Here is a 13,861-nt window from a genome sequence, read left to right on the forward strand (position 1 = left end):
CCAGGTCAAGGTTGTGGAGCTGATGGTGGGGCAAGACTGATATCCTAGGCCTTGTAACGAATGTGATGACTCAATGGTGGGCCATGCTTTGGGCCACCAGTGTGAGGAGATGATACTCTTATCAGCCCCGGTATCTAGAATACCCTCAAAATCTTTTCCTTTTCCTTTTAAACGCAGTTTAGGCCTTTCATTCAAGGGAATCATTAAGTAAGCTAGATCACTACCTGAGGAGCCCATCTGTTCTGTTCCCATTCTATTGACCCTTCCCACCTCAGGGAGAAATATCAATTGGGCTATTCGATCTCCCTTTGTAATAGAAAAAACTCCTCTAGGGCTAGAACATAAGACTTGTATTTCAGGAGAATGCTGGCCATCCACTACCCCGGGGTACACTATTAAACCTTGCAGGGTGAGTGATCCTCGGCCGAGGATAAGGCCCATGATTCCGGGAAACAAGGGTGTTATAGGCTCCACCGGAATTGGCTGAATATTCATTTGTGGCATTAGTAAGAAGTTGGAGGTGGCATGCAAATCCACCCTTGTGGGTCTTCCTGGGTTATTTCCAGATTTCTCTTTCTGTTGGCTTCCTGGGTTCTGACTAGTCGGTTCCCATATCTTTGAGGGCCCTGGGACCGGGGGCCCGATGTCCCGTTCTTTGGCATCTTGTCTGACTGATTATCCAGTGGGGGAAGGAGTCTGCCCCTAGTATCTCTTACTGAACGGCATGCACTAGCTTTATGATATCCCTTGTCGCATCTGTCACAAAGAGTGGGAGTCTCTACCTTTCTATTCAAATTTGTACAATCCTTTTTAAAATGACCAGGCTTCCCACAATTATAGCAGACCTTTGGACGGGTCTCATGGGGGGCGCCTCTGTGATTGAAGAATAGCAGCCGCCAGCCCGGCATTAGTAAGGGGCCCTCCGAGCTCTCGGCAGACCCTAAGCCAATCTTGTAAGCCCTTGTTTTTACGTGGAGCAATGGCTGCTCGGCACTCCTGAGTGGCTTGTTCAAAAATTATCTGTTGGATTAGGGGCTTGACTAGACCTACGTCTCCGAAAATACACCCAGCTGCCTCTGTCATTCTGGCAACAAAATCTGAAAAGGACTCTTGGGGTCATTGAATTATCTTTGTGAGTTGTCCACTCGCTTCCCCTTTTCGGGAAAGTGCCTTCCATGCCCTAATGGCCGTGGCAGAGACCTGGGTATAGGCTCCCCAATGATAGTTAGCTTGATCAGCAGTATAAGCCCCTTGACCTGTTAACAGGTCTAAGGTCCAATCTCTCTGTTCCGGGGTCAAGGCAGTAGTGTTGACCCGGGCTTGCGCTTGTGCGGCCTCATACCACGGTGCTTTCAATTCCATATATTGGCCCATATTAGGGAGGGCAGCTTTTGCAATCATTTGCCAATTGGCTGGTGTTAATGCTGAATTGGCGAGTCTATCAAGCTGTACCAGGGTAAAATTAGCATTGGTCCCATACTTGCGAACAGATTCGCCCAGTTCCTTAAGCTGGTTGAAATCTACTGGCGCATGAATTCGCCCTCCATTTTCTGTTTCAAAAACAGGGAATACAGTCCTGATCTTTCTCCTCACCTTTTCTGGTACAAGCGAGTAACCTGATGGAGGATGCACCTCATAAGGCGGAGGTGCAGAGGGCACCGTCTTTTGAGGAGGAATTCTAGGTAATTTTTTATATTTTTTTGTTATCAACTGGGTGATATCTCTCTGCCTCATATCTAGCTGCTTCTTCATCTAACTCAGCCTCCTCCTCCGAGTTAAAAGTATCCTTACCAGAGGTGTCATCATCACTGGAGCTTTCCGAACTGTCAAGGGTCAGTGCCTCCAGCTCCAAAGAGGGGTAGAGCTCACCCTTTCTCTCCTTACGAGGGATACTGGACTCCATCGGGGGTATCTCTCCTGTCTTAGGAGGGTGCCTATCCTTCTTTTTTGGGACGTCCTTTTTCTTGCGTGCGCCCAACCTCTCACTCCGTTCGGTTTCTGACATGCTGTCCTGAACTCCCTCGAGAGTAACCTGCCCTTCACTTACTGCTTCCTTAGAGTTTTCATCTTCTAAACAGTTTTTTAACAACTAGAACAAGGACCATGAAAATCACAGTGAAGATCAGGCCACAAATTTCAGGGGCAGACATACCTCTCCGAAAGTACCTCCCTGCAGTTCTGAATCCTCCTCTGAATCGAGGGGTCCTCTTAGGTGCTGACAATGACAAGGTCGAGATATCCCGGGTTTCGGCACCAGATGTCCCGTGCAACCTCCCGCCAGCAGGAACGACACACACAGGATCCTTCTGCAGTAAAGCTTTTATGCATCTTGAGAGGGAGAGCATAAGCTTACAGATGAAGAGGACCCCGAGGGGGCAAAATCCCAGCCCTTATATATGAAACTGCTCCCTGCCTAGGACGTGGCACCCAACGGTTGGCTGTAGCCTGTCGACCAGTATTGTGTCACAGGTGAGGCAGTGCACAAGGAATGAAAAAAACGTCCTAGCACATGCGCAAACCACCTGTTTGTCAGTTGGTCGAGCGGATGTCAGTGCCATCTTGCAATGGCGAATGTGAGGGCGGCTCCTCACAGTTACCTTACATGGATAGTTGGTTTTCAAAACATCAGAAGTCCATAGAATTGATGTTACAAATATTTCTATATTAATGTTCATTTTGATTAGAGACCTGTCTGCTCCTGACAGCTTCCTGTCGTGGACTCTAAGAAGAAATTGAGCATCCTTGGAGTTACTCCAGTTGTGAGGTGACAGCCACTAGGCAAGAATAGCCTCTTTCCATCTACAGACAAATTACTGTCCAGAAAAGGACACACTTGCAGAATAGTTGACTGATTATATCTGCCTAGACAGAGTAATCAGCCCTTAATAATCCTGCATCACTAAGGTCTGTCAGATGATTCTGGGCCAGAAGGCTGAAGATTTGAACTCCAATGTTCAGTAGTATAGGGGCTTTTCAGATGTTCAGTGGTCTCTATAAACTGGCTAAGTTTTAGAAGCTATGCTTAGTGCTTCCCATAATTTCAGTTAACTCAGTCATTCTGGATTTCTGACGGGGTTGAAGACCTATAGTCTCATAGCCAATCCTGGCTATTTAGTTTGAGAGAAAAGATCTGAGTGGATGGTTTTCAGCTGACATTCATTCTAAAGTCAAGAAAAAAGCCAGGTTCAAAATTAGGTGTTTTTGTTAGGAGAGATGACAGAGGTTCTGGTTAGTCAACAAAATGATGGACTGGGTATTAGGACTATCTTGTACCTCACTGGTACAATTAGGAATAATTATGCTCTAATTGCATTTTGAGAGAAAAAATTTATTTTAACAGGAAGGGTGAAGATAGGTGATGAGAGAGAGAGAAAGAGAGAGAAAGATTGGGGGGCATGGAGGCAGATGTTCACGTGTCTCCACCAGTCAAAGTTAGTTTATATATCTAGGTTGGGTACTGGGTTACACTTCTGATTGAGCATTACCAAACTTATGAAGCCTTTGATTAACATTTTAAAGAAATGTATAAAAGCAAAAAGGAAAAGGGGACATGGGACAGGGGTTTTCTAGGGAGGAGAAATGGGGAAAGGGGATGGCATCTGAAATGTAAATAAAATATAAAATAAAAAAATAAGGTCATTTGCATAAGTTTCTAATTAGTTTTAGCTCAGTCTCTAATTCTAAAATAGCTGGTGATACAGTGGATGGCAGAAGTAAGACTTATGTCAGCTGTCTTAGGTCATCCTGTGGAACAGCAGTGCTTCCACTTACACGTCTACACCATGCAAATCACATGACTGTTTTTCAACATGAGTCAGGACGAGGCTGTGGTTATTAATGATAGAATATTTAAATGAGGAGGCCACCTGCTTCATTCTGTAACTATGGAACTGAGTAAACTCAGTGGCCAGTAAACTTCATGTTATTTTTCATTAAGAAGAACTCTAAACCCGTGTTTCTTTTCTATATGTCAAGGGCGTGAACACAGCTTAAAGATTATATATATATATATATATATATATATATATATATATATATATTCTGTAAGACATCTATGACCCACATATACTCTGAGAATTAGTGTATGTGAATAAAGTATATAGTGAGAAAGATGTTCTCAGAACAGAGTTGAACACAATGTTTTCAGAACCTTGAATATATGAACTGAAGATTCAGAGCATCTGATACACACAAAAATGAATGTATTCTTTTATCATTAATGTGTGAAAATATGCAAAAGTGTTGATCAAACTAGGGTTTTGCATTGTGGAAGACTTTTAACAGGTGTTCTATGGTTTTTTTGTTGTCCAATATGGCATAGCTAACAGCTACTCTTTGAGAATTTCATACAAGTATGTAAAGTGTTTCAATCATATTCCCCCACCACCTTGTCCTCCAACTCCTCCAAATTTCATGTCCTTTTTACTTTTCTTTATTATAAATCCCATTGCTTCCAATTAATGCTGTTCATAATGCATGGATATAGGGTCATTTACTGGAGCAAGCCAATTACTAGGGACATACTTGGGAATAAGAACTGCTTCTCTCCCAGTAACTGTCCATTGTCAATGGCTCCTCAGGTAGAAGTGAGAATGCCCTTGCTCTTCTTCCATCCTGCTGGGATGTTGACTGGCTTAATTTTGTGCAGTCTTGTGCAGGGAAGCACAGTGGCTGTAAATTCATGAGTGCAGTGGTCCTCTCATGCCCAGAAGCTGCTTCTGCTTTAGTCCTCCCTGACCTCTGGATCTTACAGTTTTGCATCTCTGGCTTCCATGATATTTCCTGTACCTTTTGGGGGAGAGTTCTTATTTTGTGTCTGAGCACTCCACAGCCTCCCATTCTTCATGCTTGACTAGTTTGGAGACTTTGAATTGACCACTGGCCACTGTACAAAGAATCTTCTCTGGTTTCGTTTGTGAACTGCAGTAATCTAACAGTTTAGAGACACCCCCCCCCCCTTGGAAGCCAGTTTGATGCTATAACATGGTACCTTGAATGCAGTTTGAATGAGAACCACTGGAATCCATGTGTCTAATCTTTTATTTTCATATACATAGAAACAGCTTAAACTTTATAGTGGGTTTTAAAATACAAACAAATACATAAACACTTTATTGCACATGGGAAATACTTTGGACAAAGGACTGGGAAAGACACAAACAGGTTATGTGACAAGACTGGAGTTATTTTAGGGTTAAACCACAGGGTGTGTGTGTCTTGACAGAGATCTGCCACAACACATATTGCACTTTTCTTTTCAGCACTTTAAAATCGACTTTACAAATATTCCTCATATGCTGTGCTTTTGTTTCTTCTTTGAAATATACTACAGAGGTTTTTAAAGACTGAGAAGTATTTACCAATGAAAATTAGCTGTCTACATGGAGAAAGTTAAAGAAAAGACTACTATTATTCTTTGGGAAAACAATTGACAAAATAATGAGGCAAAGGTCTGTAAATAGATGGAGCTACTGCAAAGCTTGGTTTTATAAGCATTGGTCTACTTGTGAATGCTTTTTGAATTTAAGAAAATCACTAATCAGTCAATTTCCTGTATCTACATTCAGCTCTTCCTACCACTGAAACCCCTCCAAATAGTGCAAATGCATGAAGGCGCTGGCTGTTGCAGTCATTCAGCAATAAATAGTAACTATAAGTCTAGTCATTTTTATTCATTCTAAGTTTAAAATATAAAGTGCATTTATGAGGCTTTATAGTCATCCTCTCATCTTTGATGTGATTACCAGTCAGTCAGGGATATTTTCAGCTCCTGGTCAAGGTATCTTCCTGGATCTTCTTCCTCGTTTCCCACAGTCCTATCTGCAGGAGTTCCAGGATGATGTAAAGTTGATTTGTGCAGTCTTTGTGGAAAATTCAACCACAGAGTAGCATCCAGTCATACAACTTTCCTGTGATGCTATGGCACAGTCATCTACATATGTATGCTTCCTTGTCATCTGGAGGGCTTGCTGCAGACCCAGTGTAAGCTTGCCTCGCAGTTCACAGCAGCAACATCTGTGTGATTCAGAGACATGCACCTCTCAGACCCCGTCAAGTTGAACCTGTCAAACCATAGACACACTCAGATTTATTTCCAGACCATCATTTCCAACCAGTTCTGTGACAATAAACTTTGCGGTGACCTCTGCCTTTTCTGTTTGTTCCTGAGTAGTAAGCACAAGACAAGACTTCTAGCAAGTAGCCATGGTCTAGTGTATAGAGACAATAGACAACACTGGAGGGGGATCATTGGTAGAGAAAGTAGGCAGAGCTAAAGGCTCTATTTTCCTGATTTTAATGAGCATCCCAGTAAAGTTTGTTATCATATGTCTCCCAGAGATCTTTCAAGAAGCACAGTTTAGGGGGCTTAGAGCATAGTCGTAGCTAATTTCATCAAATACTGGTATTTTATTTAGACCATTGGTGGTTTTTTTATATTCCTTGGTAGCCTAGCCATAGTTATACAACCATGGAACACATGTTAAAAGTCCCTTTACCAGAAATGCAATTTGTTTGTTTTTGAAAGAGGGTTTCACTATGAGATTAGGCTAGCCTTGAGTCTGCAGAAATTTACCTGCCTCTGCCTCCTGTGTGCTGAAACTAAAAGCATGTGCACTCTGACTGATTTAGAAATATAGATTTTTAATACTGATATTGTATCAGACATTAATGTTAAGAGAGTGAGAAATTTATTCAACTCAGAGTTTACATATTGCAAAGATCAACACTAAATTTATAGAATGCTCCTCAAAACATTTGTCTGATTTATTAATAGGTAATGACAGTGTCTTTGTTGCTCGAGGGGGATTTTCCATAGAGTCATAGACACTTATAACTAGGCACTAAAATATTGTCCTTTGTCCCTATAGGGATGAAAACTGGGAAAGGAAAGTGAAACAGGAAATTTTTTTCCCAGTGACTACTTCACCTCCCATCATGAGAAGGGTCCTGGGACTATGGCGAACTCACCAAGACTACTGCTCACACTAGTGTTTTCTAAGACAAAGTTAAGGCATTAGAAAGAGTTACTGAGTGAATTTTAATAGTAAAGGATGCCTCTCAATAATTCCAAGGACTATAATATACATAAAAGCAGTGACGAGAGCTGTGTGAGGAAGAACTGAACTGCCATGAACAATGGAACTTAGAAAGAAGAAAAGGAAGGAAATGCAGAACAAACAAACAAACAAAACAAAACAAAAATGAGAGAAGAAAAACAATTCAGTTTTTAAAAAAGTGTCAGCCTAGAGAGGACAGAGAAGTTTCTTGCGACTTACCGGCTGTTAAATTCTCTTGCCCATTTCCATGTCTGATTAGCTTCATTTTTCATCCCAATCCAGCGTTCCAGTCCACCAGCAAATCGCTTCAGAAATACCTTAAAGCACAACGGAGTTAGGTTACAAACACGATTGAGCAGCATGGCTAAGCTGATTATTGCTAGCTGTGAGGGGCATCAGCTCACCTGAACTGTTGGTTCCTGAAACTATCATTTTGACCTTTTAAATTGTTCATACAGCATCCCACCCCCCACCACTGAGTTTCGCTGCATATGAGACAGGTGCCCAGTTTCCACTTAGAACAGAGTGGAACCACAGAAAATCTAAACTGAACAGCAGTGTTTGATGGGATCAATCATGAATCTTACCATGTCCTTCTCCGAATCAATAACAGCAAGACTAGCGTCAGCTTCAGAACAAGAGTTTTGGGCCAAGTCCCAACTCTTGGTTGTGGTCGAAAAAAAGTAACACCTCCTTTTGTATGAAATCCACTCATCCTCACAGGTAGCAACCTGGTGGTCAGATGACTCCCACTTTTTATAGAAGCCCGGGCAATTGTACTTCCCCACTGTGGACAGAAAGAACATTTGTTTTAGTAAGAGAAGAAACCAAACCATCTCCACAGGCAAACCTAGTCTAGGGGACATTTTGCTCTTTTGTCAAACCATCTCCACAGGTAAACCTATTCTAGGGGACACTCTGCTCTTCTGTAAGGGAGAAAAAAGCAGACCTCAGCTACCATCTGTCCAGTGCCCAGTTTCCCTTAGAACAGGATGGGGGCATGAACAAAGGGTTGTGTTGTCTTGGTCATTATGCCAGAAAGTATCAGAGAAGTAGAGAAAATCTCAAAAAATAACATTTGAGCTAACAGGAGAAACAAATATTATAAGTTCTAAGTGATGTTTTGAATATAAATGTCCACATACAGGAATTTCATCAAGAGCTCATTTCCAGCAGCAGAGGCAAACGTACATCAGGAGGCCCAGGAGAAGGTGGAGGAAGAAAAAATGTGACCAGAAGATACTATATGAAAAAATTTCAATTAAAAATACAGTAAGAAGGGGGACTTGGGGTAGTTCTTTAAGTGTGTCTTGGCAGCCATGATGGCACGGCATGCCCCAGCTGGCTCTGGGAGTTGCTCACTGTCATAATAATCCGGAGGATTTAATCTGTTGGGTTGAGATAAAAGGCAACACTATTGGCCACTTTTTGATTAATCTATATGTTAGATACTGTTTTTCCTGTCAACTATGAATGAAAAGTCCACATTTTTCTAGTTAAATATATATTCATTCATTCATATATATATATACATATATATGTATATACATACATATATATGTATATAAATATGTATAATATAATATATATATATATATATATATATATATATATATATATATATTTCTAAAACTGTTGCAGCTGTCATCATTCAGGGAGCATGGAAAGTATGTCATGCTGATCATAAAACTGACCATTCATGTGTCTGAGATGCTTCTAAGACAACTAGAAGGCCTGATTAACTAGATTAAGCTAACACCCATTCAGTTCAGCCTTACGTGAGTGCTCACTGTTAGCAGGCTTTGAGAGAACTCATAAGTATAGACTTACCGCCCAAGGCAATGAGAGCTATCGTTAAGGAAGTGATGAGGACCACTATAAACACAGCAAGAGGGATAGGAACTTGAATGGATCCTTCATGATGCTCCTCAAAACGTATACTGGTGCCATGGTCTGAAAAGGGAGAGAAGTAAGGTGAACTCAGGCTGTAAGATGGAGCAGGTGATATTTTTTGAGGAATATAAAATTAGGCATAGCAATGTGTTGTCCCACTAATAAAAATATTAATAGTCAATTTTACCAAATTCTGAGTGCATTGAAAAATGTCTTTCTGGCTAGAGATAAAGCAAAGCAAGTAAAATGCTGACTTAATAAGGTATCTTCACTATGTATGTATGTGTGTATGTATGTATGTATATGTGCATAAGTACATTATATATATATGTATATATGTATATATATATATATATTTAGTAGGCATAATGGGTATATTTCATAGCTATAAAAATTGAAGCATATCATTATTTTCTTGTTTTAACCACAATATAAGACAAGCACCCACTTGCTGTAGGAGACATCCTGGCTGTAGTTCCCTTGTCTTCTTGGAGTTAGCTACTGTTTATGGGAGATGGAATGCTCAGAATAAATGTGTGCAATGTGGATTTATGCATAAATATCCCAAAGTAGGATAAAATAAAAAAATTGAAAACTTGATTTTGCTTCTTGGTAATGTGAATATAGATATGGAGCAATTGCAAGCTTTTACATATTAATGCTGAGAGAGTAAACTGGAAAAATACCTTGAAAATAATCTTTTACAATGCTATGCTACACATAGAGGCTGGAGAGATGCCTCCGTGTTTGAGAGCATGTACTGTTCTTATAGAGGACCAGTGTTTGGTTCCCAGCACCCACCCTCACAACCATCTGTCACTCTAGCTGTAAAGGCTCCAGTGCCCTCTTCTGGCTTCTGAAGGCATTTGTAAACACATGACCTACACTTCCACAGACATAAATAAAAAGCAATGTCATACATATACCACTGTATGATCTATACAGTAACACACACACATGCACATGCATATGCACATACCACCTCTAAAAGAAATAAAACATGTTCTTAAAATGCCTTGCACAACAATATTCATGGAATTATCACTAAGACCAAGTCCTGAAAATAATCCAAATATCTGTCAGCATGAGAATGAATAAATGCATCTTGGTATTTCCACATAAAATGGTTCTAGCAATTAATACAAAACCCCGATGCATACCATATGATAAATCTTAAAAAAATAATGTTAAATGAAAGAAGTTTATTATTTAATAAAGATTACATAATATATATTTTCATGTAACTGGCACTTTAGAGTAGACAAAATAAGATATGGTGTCAAATGTAAGACAATGTTTATGTTTATACTTGTGAGAATGGCACCTACTGAATGTCCTAGAGTCATGGGAATTTTAAAATATTGATAGGAATTGTGGCTACACATTTGTTGTGTTTTTATACCATACACCTGCGATGTGTTCATTCATTGCATATAAATTATAGCACAGTTAAAAATGATGGTGTAAGAATGAACAGTGAAACATTACATTTTCTAAGATGACTGAAATAATAAAAGAAAAATAATAATGCTATAAAATATATTGGACAGATTTCTTTCCCCATTTAACATTCTGTATAAAGGTTGAGTAAAATCACAGTTACCTTTAACTAATCAATGTTTCTATGTTAGGATTTAGATAGGTAGAAATATGTCTGTCCTAGCGTGTAAATAGGTGACTGCAGAGGAAAAGTCAATTTTTGGCTTTAGATTTTGGGATTTTGTTTTTTACAGGGGGAACCCTCATGATTCAAAACAGTATGGCCCTACTAGAATGCCCTTGTAAGTTCCAAACTTTGCCAGTGTGATTTTTTTTTAATGCTCATGGAAGCTTTAATATAAAATGGGTCCTTGAATAAGATTATAATTAACAGTGAAAATCAGTCTCCACAGTTGTAATCCCAACACTTAGGAGGCTGGTGCCACAGGACTGTGAGCTTGAAGCCTTTGGTCACGAGGTGAGAAGCTATCTCAAATTTTTTCTTGTTATAAAAACATTTAACTTTTCATTGTAGATGACTTTTTATAACTAAAAGATTCTTTCTGTAGACTGTATTTTGGAGTTTGTGGATTTTTTTTCCTTAAAACATTTTGTTCCAGATAAGCTTGGAGAGGAGACATTATCACCAAATTGTACATTTTGTAGGATTTTCTTTTTCTTGGTGAAATCTGACTTCAGGTCTTCTAAGAGAAGCCTTTATCGACCTTGCCCAGGTCTGTTTTCCCTGCCTTACTTTTTACACCTTCACACAGTTATCTTCAGAGGTAGTCTTCAGTAGCTTGAGTAATGAGTTCAGAGACGGGTCTAGTTTCATTTCTCAACATATGACATTGCTTGGACTCCATTTATCAATATCTCTGACTGAACAGCAAACACACCCACATCCAAAGCAACCCTAAACCTCAGCTAGTTCAGCCCATCGACCCACCTGGTGGGTAGAGTATGTAGACCAACTCACACGTGACACTTTATTTCCATCACCAAGGGTCATTGCTAACCACAGTTCAACTTGTCACCTAGGCAACAAAACATCCCCCCCTAACAGCACACTCCTGAGGCCTGCACATTAATGGAGAGCATGAAAACAGACCCACCTATTTACCAACTTTCAGTGACCCAAGGAGGAGCGGAGCCTGTTAATTCCATTGCTGCTGTGCTGCTAAGGTTACAGCCATGAGAGCATAGGTTAAAAACATACAAGGGTAGATGGGACTGATCTCAGGCCAGGTCAGAAATTTCTGCATTCAGTCCTTCCTTCATTCCACTATTTATTATAGTTTCATTATTATCTGCTTTGTTAAAAAAAATTTAAGTGAGACATACAGGTCACTTAGATATCCAAAAATGAACATTGTAGACTCTATGTCTGTATTTGACTTCATGCTCTCAAATAAGGGATGAGTTTTTAAAAGTAACTGAAGCTTTTTTTTCCTACAACAAGCCAACTTGACAGAGAAACACTCAAAAAATAATTTTTCCCCACCAACAAAGTATTGGCCTATCTTGGCTTTGTTGGTCACAGCGTGTCCCTTTATTAACCGGATAGCTCGTGCTTACAAATAACTTTTGTTCCCAAGTGCTAAGTGCTAGAGGGCTCCTCACCACTCAGATAGAAACAGTGGGAAAATTCTGACAACAGGAAGCATAATGTGTGTAGGACAGACAGAAGAGACAGAAATGTGAAGGGTGATCATGTTTTTGTAAAAACGAAGAAAAATGTACAGCTATAGAATTTAAAGTGATTCATTGGAGGAGAGAAACAGAACAAAATGGAAGGAGGGGGTTCCATAGGTCACTGCAGAAGGTGACATTTTAGTGACAGGGTTAAGTTCTAATGAATCACCACATGACAGTGCATATGTCCAGGTGTGTGGAATGCTGTTTTCTCTGAGCCTGGAGGCCCGAATGCTGCCAACCAATGAGGATTCATGAGGAGAACACTAAAGAGGCAGGACACACAGAGAGCAGGCAAATGTGGGAGGAAAAAGCAAGAACATAACTCTTCATGTGGAAAATAGAGTTTTTCGTAAAGAGAAGGGTAAGACTTATTGAGTTATGCACAGGAGGTTATGGGAAAATGACAGAGAATAAGTAGGTCAAGCCAATTTCCCATTTAAATCTAAGAGTTGAGATGATACAAACTGATTCAAATGAAAAGTCCTTTCAAGACCTTCTGAAATGCATACAGCTCCCTCTCATACAAGTATTGTGTCTTCTCACAGCCAGAGAGGTATTTATTTACCTATGCCCAGCTTCTCTTTTACTGACTGAAATAGAACATTGCCAAGTCCTCCGACTATCTCTCCACTCTCTGCTCTATTCCATACAGCAAATGTAGAGATCATTCCAGAATGTAAGGAATCACGTGACTTACCCTTCCGCCCTCTCTCCAGATCTGAAGAGCTATTCTCCGTTATAGAACAGTCTTCAGAATTCATCCTTCTTAAAAATTTTTTTCACCTCAAGATCCCTGGCAAATCTCAAGTGGTCTGCGTTGAGCCCTAGCTGGAGCTGTCTTGTTCAGAGTCTTGATCTCTGAGGGTTTCAGCCTTTATACTCAATTAGTCAGGCTCCACCCCTTCCTCCCACCCCCTACTCGCTCAACTCTGCCAGTTCTCTTTAATTTATGCTTCAGTGGCCTAGACACTTCGCCGTATGTTGTTGTGGTGAGCTGCGGGTTTTCCCTGCTGTCTGAAATGTGCTTTCTCACAACTCTAGCTTCAAGGGGGAGAGATAGATGGGATTTTCCCAGAATCGAAGACATCCTTCCACAAACTTAGAAAACACAAATAACTTAGGAAGTTGGCATAATCTAAACAAGGAGCAAAAAGTTTGAGATTGCTGTATTTGATATGGAAAAGCACTGGAAGAGACAGTAAACTTTTCATGGAATCCTTTGCATTCCTTTCTTCGTATATGTAGGTAGCTACTAGTATTTACTGAATACCCGTTATGTATCAGGTGCCGTTGGGGGCCAGAAGATGTACCATTGAATAGAGACTTTAAAATCTATATCCTTGTGGCTCTCTCTCTCTCTCTCTCTCTCTCTCTCTCTCTCTCTCTCTCTCTCTCTCTCAGACAAGTTTTATTTAGTTAGTCATGGATTTAAAAAGTGTAACATTCACTTCTTTTCCCCCAGAGATTAGTTCTTTCAAGTGTTAGGAGTTGCTTTAGTGCAGGAAACAGAAAGCTTGTGGTCTGAAACTTCCTTGCTGTGTTCTAAAACTGTTTCTCTTCAGTTATCTATCTCATCATCCCTCGCTCGTTTTCTTGTCATCCTCCACCGTCAGACTTCCTCTGTCTCACTGCAGAACCTCTCCTTCCATTTCCCCCTGTCCTGTTCAGGTGTCTATGGCCTCAGATATTTGGAAAGTGATCCCTATACACATATCTTCTCACGATAGCCATCT

General features: G+C 40.3%; 1 protein-coding gene and 1 pseudogene across 1 annotated transcript; both read right to left on the reverse strand.

Moving 5' to 3' along the window:
- Positions 1 to 314: 314 nt before the first annotated feature.
- On the reverse strand, positions 315 to 1,752 carry LOC117715757 (igE-binding protein pseudogene; annotated as a pseudogene).
- Positions 1,753 to 5,031: 3,279 nt separating this feature from the next.
- Positions 5,032 to 12,979, reverse strand: Cd69 (CD69 molecule). Its single transcript, XM_034512089.2, has 5 exons — positions 12,826 to 12,979; positions 8,889 to 9,011; positions 7,646 to 7,845; positions 7,278 to 7,375; positions 5,032 to 6,062 (listed from the first exon to the last, which is right to left on the reverse strand). The coding sequence occupies exons 1-5, from the start codon at positions 12,887 to 12,889 to the stop codon at positions 5,954 to 5,956; spliced, it is 594 nt and encodes a 197-aa protein (XP_034367980.1). The 5' UTR covers positions 12,890 to 12,979; the 3' UTR covers positions 5,032 to 5,953.
- Between the last annotated feature and the right edge of the window lie 882 nt (positions 12,980 to 13,861).

Source organism: Arvicanthis niloticus, chromosome 9 (assembly GCF_011762505.2).
Source record: "Arvicanthis niloticus isolate mArvNil1 chromosome 9, mArvNil1.pat.X, whole genome shotgun sequence".
NCBI lineage: Eukaryota > Metazoa > Chordata > Mammalia > Rodentia > Muridae > Arvicanthis > Arvicanthis niloticus.

Bases quoted from the DNA above. Each gene is read 5' to 3' on its own strand.
- Cd69 (XM_034512089.2), bottom strand. From the start codon at position 12,889: ATGAATTCTGAAGACTGTTCTATAACGGAGAATAGCTCTTCAGATCTG. The intron at 9,012-12,825 runs GTAAGTCACGTG...CTCCCTTTTCAG, and splicing joins TCTGGAGAGAGGGCGGAAGG to ACCATGGCACCAGTATACGT. The intron at 7,376-7,645 runs GTAAGATTCATG...TTGTGCTTTAAG, and splicing joins TTGATTCGGAGAAGGACATG to GTATTTCTGAAGCGATTTGC.